At 54.7% G+C, this 27255-nt stretch overlaps 11 protein-coding genes across 11 annotated transcripts; 7 read left to right on the forward strand and 4 right to left on the reverse strand.

Annotated features, from left to right (window-relative positions):
* Positions 1–31: 31 nt before the first annotated feature.
* XYNF3 (Endo-1,4-beta-xylanase F3) lies at positions 32–1318 on the forward strand (the record flags this gene model as incomplete). Its single annotated transcript, XM_051433482.1, has 1 exon — positions 32–1318. The coding sequence occupies one exon, from the start codon at positions 32–34 to the stop codon at positions 1316–1318; it is 1287 nt and encodes a 428-aa protein (XP_051292000.1).
* A 228-nt stretch (positions 1319–1546) lies between these two features.
* On the reverse strand, positions 1547–4232 carry HIS3 (imidazoleglycerol-phosphate dehydratase; the record flags this gene model as incomplete). The annotated part of the gene is made up of 2 exons (XM_051433483.1): positions 1547–1731; positions 1784–4232. 2 exons carry the CDS (start codon positions 4230–4232, stop codon positions 1547–1549), a joined length of 2634 nt encoding a protein of 877 aa, XP_051292001.1.
* Positions 4233–4909: 677 nt separating this feature from the next.
* Positions 4910–6147, forward strand: J4E90_003918 (uncharacterized protein; the record flags this gene model as incomplete). Its single annotated transcript, XM_051433484.1, has 3 exons — positions 4910–5522; positions 5569–5752; positions 5802–6147. 3 exons carry the CDS (start codon positions 4910–4912, stop codon positions 6145–6147), a joined length of 1143 nt encoding a protein of 380 aa, XP_051292002.1.
* Positions 6148–7138: 991 nt separating this feature from the next.
* J4E90_003919 (uncharacterized protein) lies at positions 7139–8815 on the forward strand (the record flags this gene model as incomplete). The annotated part of the gene is made up of 2 exons (XM_051433485.1): positions 7139–7653; positions 7702–8815. The coding sequence occupies 2 exons, from the start codon at positions 7139–7141 to the stop codon at positions 8813–8815; spliced, it is 1629 nt and encodes a 542-aa protein (XP_051292003.1).
* A 639-nt stretch (positions 8816–9454) lies between these two features.
* Positions 9455–11254, forward strand: J4E90_003920 (uncharacterized protein; the record flags this gene model as incomplete). The annotated part of the gene is made up of 1 exon (XM_051433486.1): positions 9455–11254. The coding sequence occupies one exon, from the start codon at positions 9455–9457 to the stop codon at positions 11252–11254; it is 1800 nt and encodes a 599-aa protein (XP_051292004.1).
* Positions 11255–11865: 611 nt separating this feature from the next.
* J4E90_003921 (uncharacterized protein) lies at positions 11866–12912 on the forward strand (the record flags this gene model as incomplete). The annotated part of the gene is made up of 1 exon (XM_051433487.1): positions 11866–12912. The coding sequence occupies one exon, from the start codon at positions 11866–11868 to the stop codon at positions 12910–12912; it is 1047 nt and encodes a 348-aa protein (XP_051292005.1).
* Positions 12913–13497: 585 nt separating this feature from the next.
* Positions 13498–14922, reverse strand: J4E90_003922 (uncharacterized protein; the record flags this gene model as incomplete). Its single annotated transcript, XM_051433488.1, has 4 exons — positions 13498–14652; positions 14702–14750; positions 14812–14857; positions 14913–14922. 4 exons carry the CDS (start codon positions 14920–14922, stop codon positions 13498–13500), a joined length of 1260 nt encoding a protein of 419 aa, XP_051292006.1.
* Positions 14923–16184: 1262 nt separating this feature from the next.
* J4E90_003923 (uncharacterized protein) lies at positions 16185–17273 on the forward strand (the record flags this gene model as incomplete). The annotated part of the gene is made up of 3 exons (XM_051433489.1): positions 16185–16231; positions 16287–16731; positions 16782–17273. 3 exons carry the CDS (start codon positions 16185–16187, stop codon positions 17271–17273), a joined length of 984 nt encoding a protein of 327 aa, XP_051292007.1.
* Positions 17274–18324: 1051 nt separating this feature from the next.
* Positions 18325–18871, forward strand: J4E90_003924 (uncharacterized protein; the record flags this gene model as incomplete). Its single annotated transcript, XM_051433490.1, has 2 exons — positions 18325–18406; positions 18465–18871. 2 exons carry the CDS (start codon positions 18325–18327, stop codon positions 18869–18871), a joined length of 489 nt encoding a protein of 162 aa, XP_051292008.1.
* A 927-nt stretch (positions 18872–19798) lies between these two features.
* On the reverse strand, positions 19799–23169 carry J4E90_003925 (uncharacterized protein; the record flags this gene model as incomplete). Its single annotated transcript, XM_051433491.1, has 3 exons — positions 19799–21426; positions 21478–21772; positions 21829–23169. The coding sequence occupies 3 exons, from the start codon at positions 23167–23169 to the stop codon at positions 19799–19801; spliced, it is 3264 nt and encodes a 1087-aa protein (XP_051292009.1).
* Positions 23170–25245: 2076 nt separating this feature from the next.
* On the reverse strand, positions 25246–26990 carry J4E90_003926 (uncharacterized protein; the record flags this gene model as incomplete). Its single annotated transcript, XM_051433492.1, has 3 exons — positions 25246–25982; positions 26031–26720; positions 26771–26990. 3 exons carry the CDS (start codon positions 26988–26990, stop codon positions 25246–25248), a joined length of 1647 nt encoding a protein of 548 aa, XP_051292010.1.
* Between the last annotated feature and the right edge of the window lie 265 nt (positions 26991–27255).

A 27255-nucleotide genomic window follows, 5' to 3' on the forward strand; every position in this document is an offset into this window, starting at 1 on the left:
TTGAACCCGAACCGATCGAAAAGTAGCAATCATGCATTTCAGCACATCCTCCATCTACTTCGGTGTCGTCGCCTTGTCCTCGACTTCCGCTGTCCTCGCAGCTGCTCCCTACGGACAGTGCGGTGGTCAGGGCTTCCAGGGCGACTCTACCTGCCCCCAGGGATGGTCCTGCGTCAAGAGCAACGACTGGTACAGCCAGTGCGTTAGCGGTGGTGGAAACGGCCAGGCACCTCCTGCTGCCACCGGCGTTGCACCGGCACCCGTTGTTCCTTCCGCTGCGCCTGTGCCATCGATGAACGCCACCGAGCCCATCGCTGCCCCTGTTGCTGTTGCCCAGCCTGCTGCCACTGGCTCTGCCGGTGGTGCCAACGGCTCCACCCCCGACGTCGCTGGAAGCGGTGCCAACGGAGCCAAGTGCTCCCTCGACGCTGCCTTCAAGTCGCACGGCAAGAAGTACCTCGGTGTTGCCACCGACCAAGGTGCGCTCGGCAAGGGCAAGAACAAGGAGATCATCGTCGACAACTTCGGTCAGGTCACCCCTGAGAACAGCATGAAGTGGGATGCCACCGAGGCCACCCAGGGCAAGTTCACCCTCGACGGCGCCAACGCGCTCGTCAGCTTCGCCACCGAGAACAACAAGCTCATCCGTGGACACACCACCGTCTGGCACTCCCAGCTCCCTACCTGGGTCTCTTCCATCACCGACAAGACCAAGCTCCAGGAAGTCATGGTCGCTCACATCAAGAAGCTCATGACCACCTACGCCGGCAAGGTCTACGCCTGGGACGTAGTCAACGAGATCTTCAACGAGGACGGTTCTTTCCGCTCTTCTGTCTTCTACAACGTTCTCGGTGAGGACTTCGTTGCCACCGCTTTCGCTACCGCAAAGGCCGCCGACCCAGAGGCCAAGCTCTACATCAACGACTACAACCTCGACAGCCCCAGCTACGCCAAGACCAAGGCCATGGCTAGCAACGTCAAGAAGTGGATCGCTGCTGGTGTCCCCATTGACGGTATCGGTTCCCAGTCTCACTTGTCTGGCAGCTGGCCCATCTCTGACTACCCTGCTGCTCTCAAGCTCCTCTGTGGCTCTGCTCCCGAGTGCGCCATGACTGAGCTCGACATCAAGGGTGGATCTGCTGCTGACTACAAGACTGCCGTTACTGCCTGCTTGGACGTTGAGAACTGTGTCGGTGTTACCGTCTGGGGTGTCAGCGACACTGATTCTTGGATCGGTGCTGCTTCCACTCCTCTTCTCTTCGACGGCAGCTTCAAGGCTAAGGAGAACTACAACGGTCTCTGCACCGCTCTTGCTTAGATACCTAGAGTGGAAGTGAGAGTTGTCGACTAACTTTACCACCTTTCGGTAGACGTTGAGTGTTTGTTTTGTTGAGATGGGATGGTATTCTATCGTATATATATTTACTTCTTTGAGATGAGAACATCATCTTTCAATTGATCATTTGAATCACTTCACTCTTTTTCTCTATCCGAACAACAACGTGATGATGTAATGATGTTACATGTGCTTCATTGTCCATAACGATTACGCTACTCCAAGTCGCAGGCTGACAGCCCTTCGGTGGGCCTCTAGTTCCTCAACGCGCGCGAGTTCCATAACAGCAGGGCCGACGTTCTCGAGTCCTTCCCTAGTCAGGTGGGAGCTGGTGATGTGCTTGACGTACGACGACAGATTGACACCCGAGTACTGCTTAGCGTAGCCATATGTTGCTATCTCAAGTTAGCAGAAGGTTTCGAGAAGAACATATGAGAGATGACTTACGTAGAGAGTGGTTTACACCAGCAGAGTAGTCGCCGACACTCTCCGGGGTCCATTGGCCGATGAACACACTTCCAGCATTCTCCACCATTTCAGCTACCTTCTCTGCATCATCGACTTGCAGGATGAGATGTTCGGGTGCGTAATCGTTACTTAGCTGCATAGCCTCCTCCATTGTGTCTACTGCAAGTGTGAAGGAGTGCTCGATAGCCCCACGAACAATGTCTACTCGTGGTAGTGCGCTTGCCTGCTTGTGAAGCTCGTCTTCGACTGCAACAAGCTGTGACTCGTTCATTCCAACTGCAATCAAGATGACCTGAGAGTCGACACCGTGCTCAGCTTGGCTAAGAAGATCCGATGCGACGAAGGCAGGGTTTGCATTCGCATCCGCAATGACGAGCACCTCACTCGGTCCCGCAGGCATATCGATGCTCACACCGGCATTCGTGTCGTTGGAAACGTGCATCTTCGCTGCGGTGACGAACTGATTACCCGGGCCGAGGATCTTGTCGACCTTGGTCACGCTTTCAGTACCGTATGCCATTGCCGCGACGGCTTGCGCACCACCAGCGAGAACGATAGATTCTGCGCCAACCTTATGGGCAACGTAGACGACCTCGGGAGTAACTTGGCCATTAGAACGCGGTGGGGTCGCGAGAACAATCTTCTTGCAACCGGCGACCATGGCAGGTACACCAAGCATGAGCGCTGTAGAAGGAAGCACAGCTGTTCCACCAGGCACGTACAGGCCGACTCTCTCAATCGGTCGAGCGAATCGTGAGCACACGATGCCGGGCATAGTCTCTACTCTCAGTGGCTTGTCCTCCTTCTGTGCAGCGTGGAACTTCCTGATGTTCTCAAATGACACATCAATGGCCTTGGCCGTCTCAGGCCTCAACTGCATGAGCTCCGGAGGGAACGGTGCTCTCAGTACAGGCGAGGTAAGCGACGTAGCCTTCTCGAACTTGTGTGTGTATTCCAGCAACGCAGCGTCTCCGCGAGTTCTAACCGCCTCGATGATCGGTAGACATATACCCAGAATCTTGTCGGTCGAGCGTTGAGATGGTCGTTGAAGGGTGGCGCTGATAGTCTCTGGTGTCTCGTTTGCGGTTGCATATCTTCGCATCGCGATGCGACCGTCCTTTGTGCCGGCGGGGTCATCCTTGCTCTTCGGAACTGAAGCGGCTTCTTTAATCTCTTCCTTCGTTGGGGCATTTGTTGTACCGTTAGTCGCGCCGTTCGTTGCTGCAGCTGCTTGCGCGGCAAAGGCCGGCTTAGCATCACCCTGTCGCCTCTTGACCTTGATACTCTTCGCGTCGAGGTTGCGCTCGACATCCTCCAATGACACGCCAGACGCTATGCACTTGGTGAGAGCAAAGTAGAAAAGATCAGCAGCTTCGAACGCGACTTCATCTTTGTTGTTCGCGTCGCACAGCTCGGTGGCCTCCTCTAGTATCTTTGCCCTCAACAGCTGTGAGTCGTTGAAGAGTCGCGCGGTGTATGAGCCTTCCGGTGCTGAATCTTTCCGGCTCTGGAGGGTCTTTTGTAGTTTCGACAGGCCGGTGTACTCGCCGAAGCAAGTGGGGGTTGCAAGGTGGCAGAATCCCCTGCCCTTCTGTCGCACCACAAACTGCAAGCAGTCGCTATCGCAGTCCAGCGCTAATGACACCAGCTCTTGGACATCACCACTGCTTTCGCCCTTGTACCACAACCCTCGCTTCCGGCTCTGGTATACACCCCGTCCAGTCTTGAGACTCTCCGCGACACTCTCTTCGCTGCTGTATACGAGCCCGAGGGCGACTCCCCGCTCATCTGTGACGAGAGTTGTGAAAAGGCCGTCGGATCGGTCGCTCGTTGCGTTGGCCATGAATAGCTTCGCGACGCTCAACGCGTTGGTCTGTTTCGACGGGTCGACCGTGAGGTTTTCGGCGGAGATGATGGGTATCGCGGATAGCTTTGCTAGCTTCAGAACGCTCTCCATGCTCGGCTTCGCAAACGAGACGAAGACGTTGGGTCGATCTGTTCCGTAATCCTTTAGCCATGCTTCGACGAGGCCAACATCCTCCACTTGGTGGGCGTAGATGTCCACTGATGTGCCCGCGATAGCTTCTATAATCTCTTCCTTTGTGTTTCCCGGCAAGCACAGCACTATCCTGTCTTGGTCGATCTTCAATGTCTTGAGCTGATCTAATTGCTGGCGGGTAACGAATACCTTGGCGGCGCCGGCATCGAGGAGAGATACGACATCGTCGATTGAGGTGACGGAAGCAACACCTAGATAGTTGGCGAAGCGGCCTACCGATTGCTTCAGGTGGGAGAGGGTCTCATCGATGGTCTCGTCGGTGACTCGAACAAAAACGTTGCCGACAAAGGACAATGCTTGAACATCAAGGCCTTGGGTAGATTTCGTGTAAGCAGCCAGATCAATCGCAGCAACCAGATTTGGTGCCATGGTGTAGAATTTGGTGCGATTGAGGTTTGGACAGAAAGTGTGATTCACACTTGATGCGTGAGTCGCTAGTTCATTGTAGAAAAAGTTCCAGAACTAGCAGATGCCAAATCGCGGGGCGGGCTGCCCCACTACGGCGATGACGACAACAACGTAAGCACCGACGCGCTTCAGACGCGTCGCACTTACCGGAAAGCCTCGGATTAATATATAACCTCTGGATGCTGTTGTTTCCGTTCCGAGAGATACCTTCGCACACCCTGCTCACCCTTTGTATTTGCAAGTTACTGGTTGACTTTGGACACTGGATTCGTCTCCTCTCGTTACTGTCTCCCTGGCCTAGCGTGCGAACCGAGGTCCAGACTGAAGCGCAGGTAACTAGCGAACTGTAATCACCAACATGGAATCCCAAGGTACGATCAGTATTAGATGCTCGGAGGCACCGGAACCACTCCAAGGGCTCCACGGAATCTCCTTGGTCCAGAGAGATCCACAGCGGATGATGAGCTTGTTCATTCCGCCCGTAGCCCAGGATAGTACATGTACCCCACTCCGTTGTGAAGGCTGCCTAGCGAAACCCACTATAATTCGTGTGTAGTCTGGCGAGTATAAAAGGGTCGAATGCTCTCCGCGGATGCCTGATCTCCATTACACTTGAGAACACCTCTTTCATCACGAACATGTCTTATTCACCACCCGACTCCGCCAAACCCTTCACCCTTGATGTCTCTGACCAAGACATCTCGGAATGGCGTCAACTCCTCCAGCTCTCCAAGCTGGCACCTGAAACTTGGGAAGGGCGACAGGAAGACCGCCGCTTTGGCGTGTCCCGCAAGTGGCTGTCCGATGCAAAGGACTACTGGCTGAACAAGTACGACTGGCGCGCGCAGGAAAAACACATCAACTCGTTCCCGAACTACAAGATGCAAATCGAGGACGTCGATATGCATTTTGTCGCTCTTTTCTCTGAGAAGAAAGATGCCATCCCCATCATCTTCATGCACGGGTGGCCAGGAAGTTTCCTCGAATTTCTGCCTATGTTGACGTTGATCAAGGAGAAGTATTCAGCCAAGGACCTACCATACCACATCGTCGTGCCCTCACTGCCCGGGTACACCCTGAGTACCGTGCAGTCGGTAGACAAGGAATGGACTCTGGCAGACAGCAGTCGCGTCATGAACCAGCTGATGCTGAATCTGGGCTTCAACAAGTACCTCGCCCAGGGAGGAGACGTTGGCAGCTTTACGGCGCAAATGATGAGCCAATTGTACGACTCCTGTGTAGCATTGCATTGTAAGTCCAACTCCATATATCGATTACTCTGATTCTGATGTACCAGTGAACCTGATAAGTGGTCTTCCTAAGCCGGACGAGAACACTCCTTTGAATGAGGTAGAGAAGAAATCCCTCGGTTACGCAAAGGAATGGGCAACTAGCGGAACGGCCTACGCTCAGGAGCATGGCTCGAGACCCAGTACGATTGGGAATGTGTTGGCATCGAGCCCGCTCGCACTCCTTGCATGGTAATATCATCGTTTTACGTAGAGAGATGTTTCCACTAATGTCGTTCAGGATCGGTGAGAAGTTTCTTGAATGGAGCGATGAGGACCCGTCCCTCGACGAGACGCTCACCAATGTGTCACTTTACTGGTTCACCGAAAGCTTTGCTCGTTCTATCTATCCCTATCGCGCGCTCTTTGGATCGGGTGCTAGGGACATCGGCGCGCCTAAGAAGCCACTCGGTTTCTCGTTCTTCCCACGAGAACTGGCCCCAGGCATCAAGAGCATCTTGGAGAAAGAAACAAACTTGGTATTCTATAAGCAGCACGAAAGCGGTGGACATTTTGCTGCTCTGGAAAAACCGAAAGAGCTCTGGCAGGATGTTGAGGAGTTTGCCGGCAAGGTTTGGAAGGTATGAGGTGGCATGAAGGATAGTGTCAGTCTTGCTTTCTGCGCACGAAGGGCGGCTGACATGATGAAGGGTTCTGCTACGTCCTCGAGATTGTAGGAATGCGATTTGTGGTCCCAGGGAGCTGTGAGGAGTTGCAACGGCCTGCAAAGGTCTTTTTGATGCTGCTAGTGCTATATGATGCGGAGTATGGTACCTGACTAGTTGCTAAGGGGTACATGCCCTGCGAGTAAATGTTATTCCTGCTTCATCGACCAAAAGTCGCTCAATTTCCGCGATCCCAGTTACCGATTTCACGTCCATCGCAATTTGGATGGAACGCCGATTTGTTATCAATACCCCGACTTATAATCAATACACCGTTGGGCCCACCCGCACGCGCAGATCGCTCCTCCCCTGGCGGCAGAACTCCGCCCATCGGCTTCAATGTTCCGCATGACGCGCAGCGCCGGCCCCAACCTCCAACGATCGCACGACAGCACTGACAGGACATGACAAGAGGCCAAATCGGGCCGGCTCTTATATGTTTTGCTAAAATGTTCTACAGCAAGTAACCACCTTCTTAGTGTCGCCTCCGCGCCCTCATCGGCAGATGCATCGGCATCACCAAGTACACCAGCTACGCGTACACGCAGCATGAATACCCGTCGGCAGTTGTGCAACAGAACGAAACATTCAATTTGAAGTGCGATCACGTGAGCCTCCCAGTGTTGCCTCGGTAGTTGTAGACCTTTACCCCAGCTTCTTCGCATGCTTCTTGTACAATTCGGTGTTTGGTGTCGCCAAAGATCGTCATCGCGGCACGTCCCTGCAGGGCTGCATAACGGAGCACCCCAAATATGCCCCAGCTTCTGTTATTCGTTTATCCTGCCCCAGGCACGGAGGCGAACGCTAGTAATGTACCGTGACGAAGACCCAGTTTTCGGTAGAATAAAGAGAAGATGCATTCCCAAAATCTTGGATTAAGGTTCTTACTCAATCTATCTGGCTTACTGTCAAGATGAGGTTCGACAAGTCACTCCAATGTGCGCTGCTGAATGCGCCTTCCGTCGTATTCGCCGCCCCACAGTCAGCATCTTACCCCACAAACGGCACGGCACCGGCCGCTTTCAGCTCGAAGTGTGCGGAACTTGCATCTAAACTTCACATCGATGGTGGTGTTGTTACAACGGCCGAGTTTGTCGCCGCTGGTACGAACCTGACTGTACCCGTATACGACGAAACATGTGCCGCAGCACCGCCAGCTATCACAGCGGACATGTGCCGTGTCGCGCTCAATGTGTCGACTTCTGAGCGTTCTGGCTTCAGGATGGAGGCGTTCCTCCCAGCCAACTGGACGGGACGATTTCTCTCTGGGGGCAATGGCGGTCTGAATGGTTGCATCAGTTACGACGACTTGGCCTATGCGGTTGGTCTAGGTTTCGCTGCTGTTGGGACCAATAACGGTCATGATGGCACGAGTGGCTTGCCGTTTTATAATAACTCAGATGTTGTGGAAGACTTTGCATACCGAGCGTAGGTATCCTTGTGTTGGCATGCTAGAGACTGGCTGACCAATATTAGTTTACATACTGGTGTCGTGGTCGGAAAGCAGATCACCGAAGACTTCTACGGCAAACCGCACGACAAGTCCTATTACCTTGGATGCTCCACCGGAGGCAGACAGGGCATGAAGTCTGCCCAAGATTTCCCAGACGATTTCGACGGCATTGTTGCGGGCGCACCAGCCTTCGCGTTCAACAACCTTACCTCATGGAGTGGACATTTCTACACCCTCACTGGCCCAGCAAACTCGTCGTCCGCTTTCGTTCCGCAGTCGAAGTGGGTGCAGATTCACGCTGATGTCTTGAAGCAATGCGACAAGCTTGACAACCTCGAGGATGGCATCCTTGAGGCTCCCTTGCTTTGCCAGTATGACCCTTCGGGCCTAGCTTGCGCTGAGGGCAGCAACACCACTACCTGCCTTACGCCTGAGCAGCTAGAGACAGTCAAGGGAGTTTACTCGCCACTTCTCAACGATGCAGGAGACTTAGTCTATCCCCGTCTGCAGCCTGGTGCTGAGGTGATTGCGGCTGGCGCTATCATCAACGGACAGCCCTTCCCCTACACCACAGATTGGTTCCGCTACGCTATCTACAACGACCCTAGCTGGGATCCAGCAACTCTCAGCTCCGAGGACTACGACTACGCCGCAAAACTGAACCTCTTTGGGATCGAGTCCTTCAAGGGTGATTTGAGCGGAATGAAGGACCGCGGCGCCAAGGTGCTACACTGGCATGGCGGCGCGGACTTTGTCATCTCATCCGATAACTCTGCTCGCTACTACGAACACGTCACTTCTACTATGGGTCTGTCCTCTGAAGAGCTTGACGAGTTTTACCGCTACTTCCTTGTCAGTGGAACTGGTCACTGCGGTGGAGGAGAGGGTGCGCACGCCATTGGCCAGGGTGTGGGCGAGGTCAACGGATACGAGACCAGCCACAACGTACTCATGGCTTTGGTTGACTGGGTAGAAAACGGCAACGCACCCGAGACACTTATCGGAACGAAGTTCGTCAACGACACCGTCGCTCTAGGCGTTGAGTTTGAGCGCGCCCATTGCAAGTTCCCCAAGGTCAACCAGTACAAGGGCGGTAACCCTGATGTTATCGAGAGCTGGGAATGCGTTGACGCGTAAGGTCGAGTTTGATTGTAGAAGAAAGCATAGTGAAAATGGATCAAAGACTTGTGTTCGACACTTGATGGTTCCCGTATCAATATGGATGTTTTTTTAAGCTGCCAGACCCGAAGATCATTCGCGTACTTCCAAATCAGCCTCAGGGTCGGCGTGAAGCATTCAGTCGTTGTACCGCTTGCTACCTACACTGGAAACCTTCCCGGTGCGTAGACACCTACAGACACTTGCATCGAATGCATTATGCATGTCTCACGAAGTGTCTCATACATATTCCACTTTGGCCGCCCTTAACGTAGGATTGTCCCAGATTAATATCAAAATAAATCTAAAAAACAGTCGGCGTACCCACATACTTACAGGCCATTCGGATTTTGCTGAGAACCATGGTTGAGATGCGTTGAAACCAAGGCTTACAATCCACATGTGGTATTTTCGTGCCAAATCAATTTTCGCGCGTTACCTCGTACAATAGCGCTAAGACATGTAGTCGTGCTTTCCATAGTGTCGTCGGTGGATGTTTGAGAAGTGGAAGTGAAAGCCGAAGACTCACCGATTTCACTCCCCTACAACAACTACAACAGCGCAAGGTTAACAGCGTTTGACGTCACACAATTTCAGTCCGAGCGTCCTTTCTCTACAATGGCGCTCAACGGTATTGCAGTGCTTTTCAACGCGCCACAACTCACGTCCTCTGTGCATTCGAACTCGTTCCTCCAATACATCCCCACCATCGCAACATCTGCGTACACGAAGCTTACGAGCATAACATCCAACAAAATGGGCTCATTTAGCGTTCCCGAATCCCCATTTCCAGCGCGGCCTGCGAAGTCGGCGGCCACTGCGAAAAAGCCATCTCCAAGAACACATGACGCCAATACGTCCATAGGCAAGCGCAAAGAACGCGCCAATTCAGACGAGTACGGAGGTAACGGGGGAAACCAACCTTCACCAGCGAAAAAGAAAAAGCGAACATCGTTGGACGGTCGTTCTTCGGGAAAGAAAGCGATTGACTCCAGTCCCTCTTCAACACCAGAAACGCATTCTAAGCACAGCCATGAAAAGGCGCCACCGAATGGCCGCCCGACGAACCATGAACCAACTTTCGCGCAAAACCGTCGATCGGAACCACCTCAATATCCGCCTCTAAACGCATGTGGACACACAATCCATCCCGTCTATAGCGAGAATTACGCCAAAGCCATGTGCCTGATGTGTATAGTGGATGCCTCAATGAAGACACTCCAGCACATCCAAGAGTTCATCAACGCCCATGATGGCTTGTCTCAATGGAAAGAGAACCTCGAGGGTCACTATGCTAAGTCGACTTACCATGTCGCCAGTCTGGGTGGTAAGAAGGGGAAGAATGTGAATGGAACAGATGTGTCTTACAGACATTGCAAAAGAAACCTAGTCAACTTGATCAACGAGATAGAAGATCTTTCCGAGATGGAGCTGGCCTGGGAAGCGAAACAGCCTCCTGAGAACAAGGACGTTCACGTGCAACATGTCCGACTCAGGAAGCAGTACAGTGCTACAGCTGCACTGCACTGGTACAGAGACACTGAACACAACGGCTTCATCGGTCGTGTCGAGGAGGACTGCGAGTTCTTCAGTCAACGCCGTGGTCGGCGCTGGACAATCGCAAGTGATCCAGACTTCCCTGACCGAGATGGTCATGAACAAGATCTAGGATGGAAATCGCTCAAGAAAATCCAGCATAAGCTTCTCAACGAATCTGATATCCCCAAGGTTCAAAGGACCGATGTCGCAGAGCAACTGCCTAGGCGAAAGCGCCGACGAGAAGGCGCAAGCGTTTCATGGAACGAAAATGTTTACGTTCGTACAGATGCCGACGTGGATGTGCTCCGTAAGGCATCATGCTCACTCTCAGAAGAGTTCCTCGAGCCTTCTCCAAAAAGGCCTAGGATGGGCGTTCTTCGCACAACTCCACTCGAGGTCACACGAGAGCTTATTCCCGCTACACCAGTCGCGAACGGCTCGAACCCTATTCGCCCTCACTACGTCATCCCGCTGAGCCGCAACGGGCCTCCGAGAGACGTTGCTAGGAGCTCGATGTGCAGGCATAGACGACGGTACGTGAAGGGACAATGGGCAGTTCCGGAGGGGAGCGAAATCATCGATACCAGTGGATATCGCAAGAACTTCGACGTCCATGTCGCGAATATGGAGCAGCTGCAGATCGAGGCTGCAAAGATGGACGGAGAAGACCTTGGCGGGGATACAGAGATGAGGGACGCTCCTGCCGCCGATGCGCAAAGATCAACACCACAGCCGTCGCGGTGGTCACCAAGCCTTGGGGGCCGACTGGTGAATTGCATCGCGAATCTTGGGGTGTTCACTTTCCCGGGTTTTGATCGTGGCGGTGGTGAAACTTCGGCGCCGCAAAACGATGCTAGACACGCGAGTCTCCTGGCTTGATGCCGCTGTCAGGCTGTAACCGTACATCGTGCTGACATGTTGTAAGTCGTTCCCTATAGAGTGTCTTGGTGTTTCGCACTAACGGTCGTTTCCAAGGTTTACACGATGGATGCTTACGTGCTCAGCCCCGACATGTGACCTGTGGTACATACCTTGGCAGAGTGACTTATTCCCGACCGTCAACTCAACATCTCAATCTCAAAACTCACACAAGATTCTCGACACTGTTTGCGAAAGACCTAGCATCTTTTAAAGATGGGCTGCTCAGCTATGCGCTCTAGATTGGGGATCAAAAGGATCGATTCTCGGATCGACTTGGGCGAGGATCCCCCGCAAAACGCCGACGGCCACATCCCGGAAATTGACATTCGCTCACGCTACGCTTGGCCTGCACGGACAAGAGATATCGATTCGGCGTAATTGTGACGCCTGAAGGACAAGCACGTCGTCCAGATCGTGTGTAACGAAGTGGTTCAAATGTCGATCATGTCACTGCGTCGCTGGGTATAAAGCACCCTGTCTGCTTCATGCGCAACGAAATGTTTCCAGTCTGATACCACTTGTAAAGTGCTCAACTGTTACCAGCACCATCGCCGATCTTATACTGCAGGATGCGAGTCTCCATTGCTCCTGTAATTCTCTTCGCCTCTCTGGCATCTGCGGCCCCGCAATGGAGTGATCATTACAAACGCGAGGTTCCCACGCCCTCACCCGAACTGGTTCAGCGCCAGGAGTCTTTCGTACCACCACCCCCATTCGCAGCTGTCCGAAGACAGGACAGTGCTGTATGGTACGCTCCTGGAGGCAAACGCGAGGCTCCCACACCCGCGCCCGAACTGGTTCAGCGCCAGGAATCTTTCGTACCACCCCGATTCGCACGTGCAACTCCAGTCGCAGAAGCAGCTGTCCGAAGACAAGAATCAATCCTCAAACCAACTAAACGCGAGGTTCCCCCTACACCCGCGCCTCAAGCTCCAGGGAAGAGACAGAATGCCCCACGCCAGCACACTGACCCGCCGGAGACTATTCAACTCCGCGGTATGCCTAGAGCAGCGGATCCTGAGCCCACCGATCCTCCCAGTCCCTGCGACAAGGCGGAACCAGCCAAAATCAAGCCCCGAACTGAAGAGGAAGAACCCACCGACCCTCCCAAAGCCAGGGACAACACAGACACCAACCCCATCCTGAAAGCCCTATCAGGAACCTACTCCCTAGTAAACACATCCAGCTCCCGCAACGGCGAACCCATCCCCGACCTCCCGTACGGCAAAGCCCCCGTCGGCCTGCTCATCTACACAGAATCCGGCTTCATGTCCGCCACCATCACAGCCACTGAACCTGAATTCCGACCTAACCTCACCTTCCCATACCAGCCTGACGACTCAGATGCCGATTGGGCGCTCGTCGGCAAGCACAGCATTGGGTACGCGGGCCCGTACAGCGTTAACGAGGAGATACCTGCGACGGAGACGGAGGGCCAGATTTTCCATGGCCCGCTTACTGTGGCGAATGTGCCGACTTGGGAGGGGCAGAAGGGGAAGAGGAATTATACGATTGTTGAGGTGGAGGAGAATGGGGAAGAAGTTAAGTATCTGAAGATTGGAAGTGAGCGAGGTAATGGGTATAGGGGTATCCTCTGGTGGAAGAAGGTTGATTAGATGGTGGTGATGTAATCAGACTAGCAGGATTTTGATAGCGAAACAAACTTGAAGTTTGTTTATGGTTTCTCGATGGTTGTTCTCCACGTGTTCAGTGAGACATGCTTTGGTTTGTCAGGATAAGTGGACATGATCGCTGCAGGTGAAAACAAGAAAACGTTGAGACGGCAGTGGGTCTTGAGTGATGGCTGCGCCGGAATTTGACGATGCTATCAAGTGCTTCGTAACCAATGGCTGAATGATGCTAGTAATTAGAGCACGATGATAGCAACTATCTGTATCCATCCAGACTGCTAGAGCGTTCGTGCCAGTGTCTTATTCAAGTCTTTCTACTGCACTCCGGTCACTTGCCCCATACTTCTGAACTTGACTCCTGTGCACTCTGTCGAGATATCATCCGTTGCATAGCTCTCACTCCCTTCCTATTCAAACCTGCTTGAACGCCGTAGAACGTCCAATCTGCCCGGCTGACAAGACCCAGGAGGCGGAACGTCAGGATGGCATATAGGACTTCAGTAGATTCAAAATTTCGTCAACAACTGTGTTCGAAGTCGTCTCTTCCTCTCCACGGGAAGTGTCTGACGCCTAATCATCCGACTTCATTTCCACGTCCTTTGCATCTTTCGTCTCCTCTTTCGCTGGCGCATCTTCTTTGGACTTTTCATCTCCCGATTTTGCGTCACTGGGTTTCTCAGATCCTCCATCTTTCATCTCTTGGTCCTTGGCGTCTGTGCTAGCTGGTAATTTTGGCTCTGGGCTCTTGTGATCAAGGCTCGGTCTGCCAATAGCTCCTTCAATGTTGAGCTTTCCCTGCTTTTGCGGACCGGTATCTTCCATGCCAATGACCTCTGGACCTCGGGCATGTGGCGCTTCTTCCTCGCCCTCGACGGTGTCTACGATGGTACCTCCGCCTTCCATCTCGCCGAATGTAGTCCTTGTCGGGCTAGTGGTCATGCTGTGGGGGTTGTTCAAAACAATGCCGGCCTCTTGTTCTTGGCGCAGAAGTTCGCCTTGAGTGACGGGCCCTGTAGACGGCAGCGTTTCACCCTCGGGATGTGACGAAGCAATTTGGGCTACATTCGAGGTGGGAGATTCTGCGCGCTGACCACTCAGCATTCCCACCGTCACTGTTTCTATGCGTCCAGCACCATTGGGACCGTCGACCATTTCGGTGCTTTCTGAAATAAGCTCGTTCTGGCCGCGGTTCTGAAGCCAAGGGATGGGAGTGAGTAGGGCTCCGCCTAGTGCCTCGTCTGAACCTAGCTGCGCTGTTTGCGTAGTGGTAGATGTGGTGCCATTGAGCAGTCCGCTGGAAGTCGGCAGCACGGCTTGTGGCAGAGGGAAGATGGTGAGGGGCGAGGAGACGGAGACGACACGGTCGAGTGCGCGGAGGTAGGGTGGCAGGTATCGGTAGCGTTTCTTGGGCTCGAGTATGAGTTCAGCTAGACGTTGGACGGTATGCGGGGGATGGTTCGCGAAGTTCTTGGAGAGGGTGGAGCGTATTGAGGAGTAGAAGGTGGTGACGTCTGTTGGTACGCTTTGCGACTCGGTCGAGGCGGAGAAGGCGGGCACAGGCGGTCGCGGAGGCGTGGCCGGCGGTGCGTTCTCTTTGTCGGTGGCATGCGAGTCTTGGCTGGATATGGCATTGGACGTGTTGGGTCGCGAGGGCAAGTCGGTGGTCGCGGACGTGGTCGGCCTGGGGAGTGCGTCTGCGGGTGGCTTGGGGAAGTCGGTGATGATCTGCGAGGGTCAGGGTTGATGGGTGTGGATATGGGTAGCTCGGGATTACCTCATCAAGGCGATCCAAGATGTACTGCAGTGTCTTTGGCCATTCTGCTCTACACACGGGCGCGTTAGATGCTGCATGCGCCGGACGTGGGCTCTAGGGTGGGGACGTACGAATCGAGGGAGCCGTCCTCGGCAGCTTTCTGGAGGATTAACTCTGCTGGAGGAGCATCAGTAGGTGCCGCGTTGCCAGGACCCTAGAATCCCAAACTCACCAGACGTCATGGCTGCGGCGCGTGGGTGTCGTGGTGGTGGTAGAGGCGCGACTCGCGATGGGGCTGCTTTTGGCGGGCCGATACTGCGTCAGTCGAAACGGCGACCCTGTGCACTACGCGTCCTTAATGATGTCAGATATGGCTGTGTGATTGGCCCAAGCAAGTGACGGGAAAGCTGTCGGTGTCGCGCAAAATGACGGCAGATTGAGCTCCACTGCGCTGGACTGCTACCGTAGTGCTCGAGGCCTGCGCCACAGATGCAATCTAAAGATAGCGCAGGCGGGCCAATGAGCAGCGGGCATCGCCGGGCGGTGCAGGTGGGCGATGGTTCAGCAGCAGCTGGGGCCAAGCTTTGTGCGCGTGCGAGGATGCCAAAAGCGACAAGCAGCTGAGCAGCCAAAGGCTTGGGCCGCGCCGCAGCATAACAGTCCGTCCGTACTTGTAGAAGTCAGACCGCCCGACGTGCGCATTCTCGTGCTTCGTATTTTGATATCCACAAAGCCTCACCCAGGCTACCGTTGACGCAGAGTAAACACGGAGCAGCGAGCGGGTCTTACGGCGAGACCCCCTTCAGCCTTTCTCCACACCGGCCGGGGCTCTCCCAGGCGCTACTTTGCGCACATCTCAGCACCTGCGTCCACCTAGCAGCAGCCGTCCCATCTCCGCCCACTCCCAAATCTTAACAAACAACACCTCCCACCGCCGCTCGCTCGTCTTGTTGTCCGTCGATATCGCTCCTTATCACCAAGTATCCCCATCTCCGACCCGTCGCTCGTCATCGCCTGTTGCTTCTTCGGCCTCTCCGCATAGCCAAGATACTAGTTTCAGCGACGCGCGCTCACCTGCTCCCCCGACGACAGCGACTCCCTTGGTTTCAGCAGTCCGCCCAGCGCCCGTCCTCTGTCTCAAGTACCCCGGCAGCCCTACAAACCGCACCACGACACAGGTCGCAGTTTGTCTGCGCCGCACCACCACGCCCGCCTCACCACCCGCCTCTATATCCCCACGCTCCAGCCGCCCATCGCGGCTGCCACCATAGCCAAAATTACTCACCACGAGGCCCGCCATTCCCTCCTAGGAGGCCAACCCCTCGACCGCGGCTACGCGCCCTACCCCAACACGACGTATCAACCAACATACCCACCGCAGCCCTCTTTCGATACCCAGCCTGGGGGGTATCACCACCGCGAAGGCTTCCCCACCACCCTCCCACCCGTCGTGCGCCGCCCACCGAGGATGTACGTTCCGAATACGCGGTGGACCTGGGCTTTTATGCTCACGGCCATCTGCCAGGTCGGCATTGCCCTCGCCCTAGAGTCGTACGTCTGCCTCTGCGCCACCCGCACCACCATGCGCCTGCTAACACCCCATCAGATATGTCTTTAGCAAGTTCCAGAATGAGATCCATTTCGCGGCCTCTGGTGCAGGCGCCAACGAGACCCGCACGATTCCCACTTTCCTCGCCGTCTTCATGTTCGGCTACGTCTACCAACTATTTCTCACCTGGGATGCCCTGCGCATGAAGAACACCATTCAGGTCATCGGTCTCGTTCTCTACAACATCGGCATTCTCATCTATGCCGCTATCCAATTCGATCAGATCAAGGACGCCGCCGACGACCTCAACACGCGCCGCTTCATCCCTCAAGACTTCTGGGACGACGTCAAGCCTATGCTCATCGCGCTGCCCGTGCTGATGGCTGTCGCGACTCTCATTTTCGCCTTCGAAGCATGGAAGCTGTACGATGAGTTTGCCTGGACCATCTACAAGCGCATCAGTGCCGACACAAGACTGAAGAGGCGCTATCTGACTTACCAGGTACTGCTTGTCCAATACCATACATGCGCGCCTTACTGACTACGACATAGATTTACATCGCTCTCCTCAAGTTCGACTTCTTCTTCTTCCTGGCCTTCACCGTGCAGTTTCTGGTCGTCGTCAAGAACACCAAGACAGTCGAACTCATCCTTACCGCAGCCGCCCTCGTCATCACCTTCTTCCTTTTGTTCCTCGCCGCCTGGTGGGTCCGTCGCGAGTCTGTCGCTGGAATGATTGGTATCATCGTCGTCTACTTCATTGCTCTCGGCTACTTCCTGTTCAAGCTCATCCGGATGTGGGTCGCCGATGCCAGCCGCCAGGAGGACTACAAGCCAGCCCGCAAGTCGCTGACTGCCTTTGCCATTCTCACCATCCTCCTACTCATCATTACCATTGTCACCGCGTGCTTGTGCACACACAACTTCAACAAGGGCTTGAAGCCCCATGTCAACGACAAGATCGTCCAGAACGACAAGACATACAACACAGAGATGCCATCATTGAGCGGACCTGCGCCATCACAACGGATGGAAATCGACTAGGCGCTCTTTTACATACCCCATTACACAAAATTTACGACATGACTTCTTGGATACCTGCTTTCTGCGAGCATAGCTTCATCATACCCGGATGAGATCAGCGGGACTGGCGTTCTTTCATCTAGGGATTCCTTTGGGCTATATGCGGAGATATCAGGTTGAAGATGGGACGGATTGCAATGTCGCATCACGTACGAGGAGTTATACCAACCCGCATTGTTTCCTTATTTCTTCCTTTACGACCTTTTGTACAACAACTGTCGGTCCTTTTTGTAACTAGGTGTCTGCTCATATTATACCCCACCATGAACAGACGAGCTCGGAATTGAATTGCGTTATGAACTGACTCTGTCTTGCCCATCATGCCAGTAAACCCTGTCTTGTTTTGATTCTTGCATCCAGAATTGTGTACGTGAATAAATACTTGTTCACGGTCGAGGCCCGATAGCCTGACAGTGGAGATCAAGGGGTTCAAAAGCTAACGAAGCTCCCCGACCGCCATGTGCGGGCGCGGGACCCTGCACGACATCATCGGGTCCCGCAAGCTCACCAAACTTACGTTGCTAGACTTACTCGACTTACTTTTTCCACACACACCTTCTCCACTCTCGCACCCTTTTTTTCGCGGTCGTGTCGCTCGCTCTCAGTCGTATTTATACGTGCTACATCTTTAGCTGCTGAGGCGATTGACTTCTCCCATCACCTTCAAAATGGCGTTTCGCTGGTACGTCACTTGGGAAAAGCGGTGGAGAACCGTCTGATGGGAAAGGGGATAATGCTAATTCGGATGACAGGTACCAGGCAAAGCTTAGGACGTCGCCTTACTTGACGCAGAGTATCACTACCGCGGTATGCACGTCTTTTATCTCGAACTGCGAGTCTTCAATTCCTCTTTGCGCGACGCAATGCGACTTGGTAGCCAGCCAGCGAGCAGGCCGATAAGCACATCCGACAAGTCGATATATAAGAACGAGAGAGGGATTGAGCAGCTGGCATGCCGAAACACGGAAACTGACATGGCATGCTGCAGGTACTCTTCGCAACGGGCGACACAATGGCCCAGCAAGGAGTCGAGCGCCGCGGCCTCGATAAGCACGACCTCGCGCGTACAGGACGCATGGCCGCCTACGGAGGCTGTACGTCTCCCCCTCCTCCATACCCCTTTCCATCCGCCATACTAACAAGCACGCCCAGGCATCTTCGGCCCCGCCGCAACAAAATGGTTCGACTTCCTCGTCAAGCGCGTAAACCTGCAATCCACAAATGGCACCATCCTCGCGCGCGTAGCCTGCGACCAGTTCCTCTTCGCGCCCTGCAACATGGCCCTCTTCCTCTCCACCATGGCATACATGGAGGGCAACTCGCCCGTCCAGCGCCTCAAGGACGCTTATCTGCCGGGCTACCAGAAGAACTTGATGGTTTGGCCTTGGGTCCAGTTTACCAACTTCAAATACGTGCCTCAGGAGATGCGCGTCTTGGTTGTTAATGTGATTTCGCTGGGCTGGAATTGCTATTTGAGTAGCTTAAACTCCGCCGGGGGTACGAAGCCGAACCCGCCTGTGGGAAAGACGAAGGAGGGTGGGCAGTTGCCGCCTTCATAGAGAATTTCTCGTGGGAGGGTGCAAGGCGGTTGGGATTGCAACATTTGCCAGGGTCTTTGTTTGTTCATGGGGCTGCAACTAGACCGGATGATACCCTGGGCTATGTGATAAGGCTATATAAATGGGGTGCAGATGGATTAGCGGAAGTACTTGATCGTTCATTAGCGTTACAATGCTCTATGCTTGATCGAGTTTGTGTGACTGGCCTCTTGCTATTCTACGTGTTATTTCACATTCGTTCCCTTGAGATAGTACTCCCTTCGTACGCATCACGATGTACAAAGCATTCTCAGTTCCTCCCACGTCGTATGCCGTATCAAGCTGGGTAAGAAGCACAGGCGTTCCTCGATCTCCACAAAACATATCAAGCATCCAGTCTCACGCATCAAATCAACAATTTCGAACATTCCAACATATCAATTCCACTTTCCACCGCCTCACCCAAACCCTGTATACTACAACTACGACTACACTAAACAAGCAGCCTCATCTCCCTCTCCAAGAAGAGCGAGCTGAGAGAGTAAAGATTACCTGGCAACGTAACCCACAATCTTGCGTTGCCATCAAGTGAAAAAAGGAAAAGGAAAAAAAAGAAAACGCCTGCTAATGCAATAATTACCTCAGCATGCCGCACGCTGATGATGGTTGGAAGAGTATAAAAAAAGCGTAAACAGAGTCGCATGTGCGTGAATATGTGGTATCCAGCGAGCACAAGCTAGAACAAGCAGAGCGAACAAGTTCCAAGAGGAAGGGAAAAGAGAGAGAGAGAGGAAAGAAACGTAGACAATGCGCCAGTATGCTCCCAAAACACCCACACCAATGTCAAACAACCAGATCGTTCCAAGCACCTGTCTGGCCACACGTCCTGCTGTGGCCCATCTTCCTGGAGGGACGGTCTCAGGAATCATCGACTTCTCGTCTGGCGCGTTAACGGCTGCTAGTTCGCTGCTTGCCCATGCGCCTAAAGAAGTCCATAACCTTCTTAGAGCTACCCGAACTTCCCTTGTTGCCGCTGCCTTGCTCGTCGTACGCATCCACGAAACGTCGGTTCTTCTGTAGCACGGCTGTCTTCCTCTGCTGCTGGTTGGAGTCGTCACCACCCATGCCTGCAGGGTAGGGGTTGGATGGAGTGCGCTGACTGAATTGCTGTGACTGCGACATGTCGGCTTCTGAGTCGTCCGTGGGGTGGCGGTACGGGCGATTTCCTTGGGCAGATGGGTGTGCTCCTTGTGGATTGGGAAATTTTTCGTCAAACTCGGGTGCCGAGTGGTTGTAGCCGCTGAACTGGGTTTGGTTCGCTGGTGCCGAGGAAGGTCCAGGGGCGCTCGTGTTGGGCTGCCGTATTCTGGAGTTGCTGTCGTGTTGACCGTCGTAGAGACCGGGCATGTTGCTTCCTTGGGTGCTCTGACTAGGAGACCTCGAGTCCGTAACGCGACCGAAAGGCCCACCGGGGCGCGAGCTAGCCCGAGGACGAGAACTGGAGCCGCGTCGCTCGTGGGAGGATTGCGCTGGTAGACTATCCCGCTGAGAAGAGAAAGTCTTCGAGAGAGAAGACGGAAGGAGTGAGAAGCGGCGGCTGGATTTCGGATTGTCGCCCGAGTTGCCTGTGTTCTTCCTAGAGAAGCCGAAAGAAGTCCGTCGGCTTGACTCCATGCTTGCTCTTGGGCCAGATGTCGAAGAAACCGCCTCGTTGGACATGGGTCCGGCCATGGAAGTGGGAGGATAGCTCTTCTGTTTCTTCTCTTCAGGGTAGCCGTAGGAACCTGTGGATGTAAATGACTCCTTGGGATCCTGCGTATAAGAAGGCTGACGACCAGAGAACATGGATGTCATGCGGCCGAGAGTCGAAGAAACAGTGTTCGATCTCCTGTGCCCGCCACCAGCTCCGCCATGTGGCGGACCCTGTACAGACTGCACTCGCTGCGAGCTCGACTGACCGATGTTGGGAGGCTCAGCTGCCTCAGACGGCTCTTGCTGCTGAGCATAAGGTGCCGATATGGAGTATTGTTTGCCCTTTGGCTGGGAGAAGCGTCCCTCTGCGTTTGTCTGGGCGACGGTCGCGACAGATGGCTGTCCGTAGGAGTTTCCTCGCGACGGTAGTCTCGATGTGCCTAGAGCTCCACCAGTGGATGGGCGTGTAGCGGATGGGGGCGCATTCCCGAAAGCTGTGTAATCAGAGACGGACCGCTGAGGCTCCTGCCTTCTGGTCGAGTTGTAGGTTGTGCCAGAAGAACGAGGTTTGGCGCTCGAAGTTGACTGGTATCCATCGGTGGGTGGTACTTCGGCCTCTTTGCCGCGTGCTTTTGGAGTTGTCTCGACTGGAGGGGATGCCTCGCCGCGGGCGGTCTGCGATGATGGCGCGACATATTCGACTTGCACGGTTCGTCGCTTGGTGTCGCGGGTGGTCTTTGGCTTCTCGGAAGGTGCCTGGTTGATCGCTTCGCGCTTCGTCTGGAGACCGCCGTGTGCGGTTGCGGGCGCGGCGTGCGGCTTCGAGGGTTCACGGACAGAAGCGCTTCTAGCGAGTGTGGGCTGCGGCTCGAACGTGTCTTCTGCTATCATGTTAATGCCTGTGCATTTGTTGAAAGGTGGATCTGGAAGCTTACTCGAGTAGACGGACGCCTGTTGGGCCTCTGCCGCGTTCGTGTTGCTTGAGGTGATGAAGCCAACAACGTGCGCGTAGTCAGCCAACCAGCTGTGACGCGCAACTTCGAACAAGTCCGCCCTTTTGCGTGGGTCTGGTACAAGGATGCGCTTCAGCAAGTCCCTTGCGTGTGGTGTGACGTATTCAGGAAAGGTGAGCGGTGTGGACACAATGTACTTGTAGAGCAAGTTGATATTATCACCCTCGGGGTTCGCTGGGTCGTCATCGAAAGGCAGGTAACCAGCCAGCATGGCATACTATATTCAGTTAGCAAGTGCGTCGAGATGCAAGATTGGGGAAACTCGAAACTCACCAGAATGACACCACAACTCCAGACATCGACCTTGCGACCGGTGTAGAGCGAATCGCTGACAACCAACTCAGGCGCCGCGTAACAGGGACTTCCGCAGCTGGTCTGCATGAGATCACCTCTGCGGGCTGCGTCGGTTCCTTCTAGTCCCAGAGATCTTATGTAGTCTTTGTCTCCGAGTCTATACTCAATCTCTTCGCTGAGCTCGTCGTTGGGGTCGAACGTGTTTGCGAATCCGAAATCGGTGATGATGATGTTCTTGTTGCGGTCGAGCAGCAGGTTCTCGAGCTTCAAGTCTCGGTGGACAATACCCTTGCGGTGGAGGTAGCCAACACCAGATATGAGCTGGGAGAAGAGCTTGCGCGCTGGGCCGTCCTTCAGGTAGCGATGGTTGAGGATGTAGTCGAACAATTCTCCGCCGGAAGCATATTCTAGAATGATACCGATATGGCGCTCAGTCTCGACCATCTCGTGCAGACGCACGATGTTGGGGTGGTCCAAGCCGCGAAGGATGTGGATCTCGCGGTAGATCTTCTGGAGGCGGTTCGAATTGCTCCCCAGGGTCTCTCGCCGTATGAGCTTGATGGCAACCTCAACCGAACTGTCTCGTTTCCAGCCCATCTTGACTTTGCCGAACTCTCCCTCGCCAAGCGTCTGGCCGAGGATGTAGTTGCCAAACTTGGATCGCTTCGCGTTCTCCGACTTGGAGTGGTCCTGTCTGCTCTTTCCTCCTACTGCGCCTCCGCTTCCGCTGCCGCTTCCGCCGCGGCCGCCATCATCGACGCCTTCGCTGCCGACCAGACTGAGTCCGGTGATGGGAGTCAGATCTGCGCCAGCCGTGACGGACGGGCCGTCTCCTTGGCGTGCTTGTGCGCGGGCGATGTCGTCCTGGGTGTCGGAGACGACGATGCGCTTTATGACGGCGCTCTCTTCACGGGGCAAGCTGGTTCCTACGGGCGGCTGGCCAATGGCAGTGGCAGAGCGACTATGGCCGGGCTGGGCTCGGGTCGAGGTGGTGGTCTGGCGAGGGCTGTCCTTTTCCCGCCGGCGTGACTCTTCGCGTGTCCGCGAGGGCTGTGACGACGAGGATGCAGATGCAGTGTTGGGCGAGCGGTGCGACGAGGTCCTGGGGGGCGCCATGGGCCCGCTGCCGTTGCCGTTGGTGGTGGGCGCGGTGTTCATCGGGGGAGAGTTCTGGGAGGTAGGCGTGTTGGGCGACGCGCCATTACTGGGCCGTCGCGACGTCGGGCGGCGAGCGGTGCCGGGCGAGGCTGCGGCGGGCGGTTGCTGCTGGTAGTACTGCTGCTGCTGACCATGCGGCGGCTGCGATGCCACTGCGGCCATGATCTGGGGACGGCGAGTTGGGTGCAGGGCCTGGGGGGTGGTGCGCTATGTTATCGGTCCTAAGCTGCGCTGGCAGTATTTGTGGGCGGAACGTCAACTGGCGGTGTTGAGCTGTCGAATGGGCTTTGGCGGGGAGAGTGGCCAAATCGGAGCCGCGGCGGTGCGGTGTGTCTGAACCTTGGCCTGGGAGCAATTGGGACGCGACAGACTAGATAGCTTCACATGCGCGTGCAGGTGCAGCGTGGGCAGCGAGCGTGCAGAGGGGGTGCACAAAGGGCGGCCGTCGTGCGAGTCGGCGCCGGTGGCAGCGCGTCGGCTATCTAACGGTCGCGGCGAGAAGCTGCTCGACCTCGACGTGTTGATTGACGTGAGTGGAGAGAAGAGAAGGCGCGGCTGAGGTTGGTCTTGACGGCAATTTCGGTAAAGGCTGTGGCTTGGGAAAGGAGGCAGATGCACATCATCGACATGGGCTCGGCATAAACCAGCCCGCCAAAGCAAGGACGCGGGCACTGGTCTGCTAGATGCGATAATTACTCACGCCTACAGCTAGCCAGGCACTCCCAGCGCCTCCTCTAACACGCACGCCCGAACAACGCCCTTCACCACGCCCTCGATGTCTGCGCTCGACGCGCCTGTCTGCACGCCGCCGCTCGAATAGGAGTAGCAGCCATGGGTCGTTGTTTCACACAGCACCGACCCGCCCGCAAATTGCCTGTTATGCGCTCGCCCGCCGTGTGCGCTGCTGCGATATCTTGGGCTGGCCCTCGATATAGACGTCGCCGGCTCCTTGAATGTCGCTTGACCGCGCGCCTGCTGCGAGACATGCGTGATCCATTCCTGTCATCTATCCATCCGTATGACCGTTGCTGTCGAGGTTGCTCTGCGCGTGCTCACCGCGGGTCGCGTCCAAGAGCAAAAGCAACACATAAACATCAACAACACGCCCAACTTTGTCGCAGAACGTTATGACGCGCCCTGCCGGGATGGGCAGCACAAATAAGCCCAGATGACGCCCCCTAACTTCATCTGACAATCCACAGCAAGGACATCCACGCGTGTAGCAGCAAAGACGGAGGTTCGCAACAAGACAGGTCGACCAAACCGCTGTCACCATGTCTCAGCCGTCCACGCCGTAAGGGAGGCTTGCCCTGCATGTCTTTGCATTCCTCGCCAGCGCGTCCAATGAGAAGAAGCCGCCGACAGACATATTGACCGACATCCATCTCTGCGTCTGCAGCTCAGTCTGAGCACATCATTTTCTCTACATGCAGAACGAGGCAAGATAACCTTCCAGTCCGAGTCGCGCCGTCTGCTCTGTATAATTTTCCCCTTTGGGCGAGCGTTAGGCCGCTCTTCGGAACATTGGAAATTAGATGTTTGGCGCCTCGATCGCCCTTACCGTGCAACCAGCGGACCCACCTTCCCGCTCCCACCGTTACTCGACTCTTGCGCCATCTCCAGATGCCCTCGCGCTGTGCAACACGAGCCTCTGCCGTCCGGCTTGACGTCACTTTGGGAAAATGCCTGCTGCACGCTTCATTTCCTTTCCACCGCCCTGCGGCACATCTTGCGGAGCATATCTCCATACTGCAACGGTCGTACCCCGCGAGCATGGATCCGCTGTTCGAGTCGGGCATATTCGTCTCTTCTCACCTTACATTGAGTTCAACCATCTTTCAACGTCAGCTCTAGATTGCCGTTTCCTACGTAATGTTCAGATTGAGTTGCATGTCGGGTCAATGTTGAGGGACTACTGCTTCGGACGTTATTGAACAGATTGTGACAGCACTGATCAGACGGGTCTACCCTCGTCGTGTCGCTGTAATACTTGGTCATGCGCACGTTTATGACAGAATGAGATGGAATGTAGATCCGGAAGCTGCGGAGTTAGTAGGAAGTTACGGGGGACACCATGAGTGTAAGTGAGAATCACGTGGACTAGGGGCCTAGAACTTTGCAACTAGTACACTTTGCATTGAGAACCCACAAGTAGGTTACACCAACTGGTGACATGCCCTCTGCGTAATTTCATTGTTTGGTGGTTCACTACGGTTATTCTTCTGCAGTCATGCCACTTCACATCTTAATCTCGTTCGGCAGACCGACCTCCAGGATGTCAACGCCCTTCTGCAGCTCGCTCTTACCGGGCATCTTGTTCCTACGCATGAGCTCTGCTGCCTGTGTCATGTAGGGATCCTTCATCATACTCGCGACGGCCACCACTGTCTCGCCTTGGGTGTAGTACGCGACAAACGACGGCTTCTCTGGCTCGCCCTGAAGGATCACGTCGTCGTAGCCACCCACCGTGTTACCGCAGTATCGCAGCTGCGAGCCCAAGGCCGACCAAAAGACGGGAATGAAGGGCTTTGCTTTGGATCCTGGGTTGTTGATGGTGTTGGCTACAGAGCGACCGGCGTTTTGTGCGACGTTCCAGTGCTCGATGCGAACTGGTGTGCCGTTGCCTCCTGGTCCGTGGTAGGGGTATGTTGCGATGTCACCGATGGCATACACATCCTTCAGGCCACTGACGGCAAAGGACTCGTCTGTCTTCAATGATCCGTCCTTCTCCAGCGTAACGCTTGAGTTGTCCTTGAGGTATTCGGTCGCGGGCGCGACACCGACACCTTCGATGACGAGGTCTGCCTCCAGTGTGGTTCCGTCTTTGAGATGCACAGCACCGACCTTGGATGAATCGCTCTTGGAAGGAGTGGCCTTCTCAACACTGGCGCCCATCTTGAACTTGACGCCGTTCTTCTCGAGCAGACCGCGGAAGATGCCACCAACCTTCTTTCCCATTACACGCTCCATTGGTTCTGCGATAGCGTTAGACTACCATCAACGAGAGCAGACGGATTACTTACCCTCTTCCATACCAATGATGGTCACATCGTTCTTCATGCTAGCAAGGCAGTTGCCGACCTCCATACCGATGAACGAGCTGCCAACGACCACGACCTTCTTACCGTTGTCCCCAACAGCCTTGAGGATGTTCTGTGCATCGGGCAGAGTGCGGAGAAGGAAGACGTTCCCCAGGTCGCCCTTGAGACCGTCAAGTGGCAGCCACCTTGGTGTGCCACCAGTCGCCAACACCAGCTTTGTGTATTCGTACTCCTTTCCAGACTTTGTGGACACCTTCTTGCCAGAGAAGTCTACGCTCTTCGCCTCGTCTTCGATAATGTCAATCGACGCGTCCTTGTAGAACTCTTTTGACCTCCAGGCCGCCTTGGAGATGTCAGCCAGCAGCGCCTTGGACAACTTGGTTCGGTCAATGGGCTGGTAGCCTTCCTTGGAGATCACGGTGATCTTGCCATTGTATCCGCCGCCTCTTAGACCTTCAATGGCACCAAGAGTACCCGAGCCACCACCAATGACCAGGACCTTGTCCTCGCTCACTGATGAGCACTTGATGTTCAGGAATTTGCGGTTGGCCTTCAATGCGTCTTCGGTGGTTTTAACGTATACAGCGCCGTCCTTCTCGACTACTTCGTACTTCGCGATGGGGTCGAGGGCAGGTGCGTCTTCAACATCTCCGGTCGAGACCTTGAAGCAGGCTATGAATGTCAGTCTTGAGCATGCGACACAGGTAGCATACGGATATTACCTCCGTGCCATGGGCATGTCAAACGACCCTCTGGTGTCAATACGCCCTTCACTAAAGGCGCGCCGTAATGTGTGCAGTTGGCACTGGTAGCATGCACCTGGTCCTGGATCTTCAACAGGAGCACCTTTCCTCCCTCAACACCCTCAACTTCGACCTCCTTCTTGTCTCCATTCTTCATTTGTAAGGAAGTGACATCCTTGAGCTTGAATTCTTGAGCCATAGCTGCGGTTGTTGATGTAAACGGAGCTCTTTGTAGACGACTGGTGGGGCTGAATTGGAGCTTGAGTGAGGTTCGTAAGGGTCGTAGAATACGTAGTGACTGCATTAATGTTGTAAAGAGAGGTGAAGAGTGAAAGGCTGTCTATGAGCGCGACAGCTGCCAGTTGGCCAATGATGACAGGCGCATTACTTAGATTTAATGATGTCACGATTGGACGTGGAGGAGCTCCAGAAGCTGTAGCGCCGATCGCGACCCCACTTCGGTC

This window comes from Alternaria incomplexa (genome assembly GCF_024043165.1).
Source record: "Alternaria incomplexa strain BMP 0042 chromosome Unknown scaffold_5, whole genome shotgun sequence".
NCBI lineage: Eukaryota > Fungi > Ascomycota > Dothideomycetes > Pleosporales > Pleosporaceae > Alternaria > Alternaria incomplexa.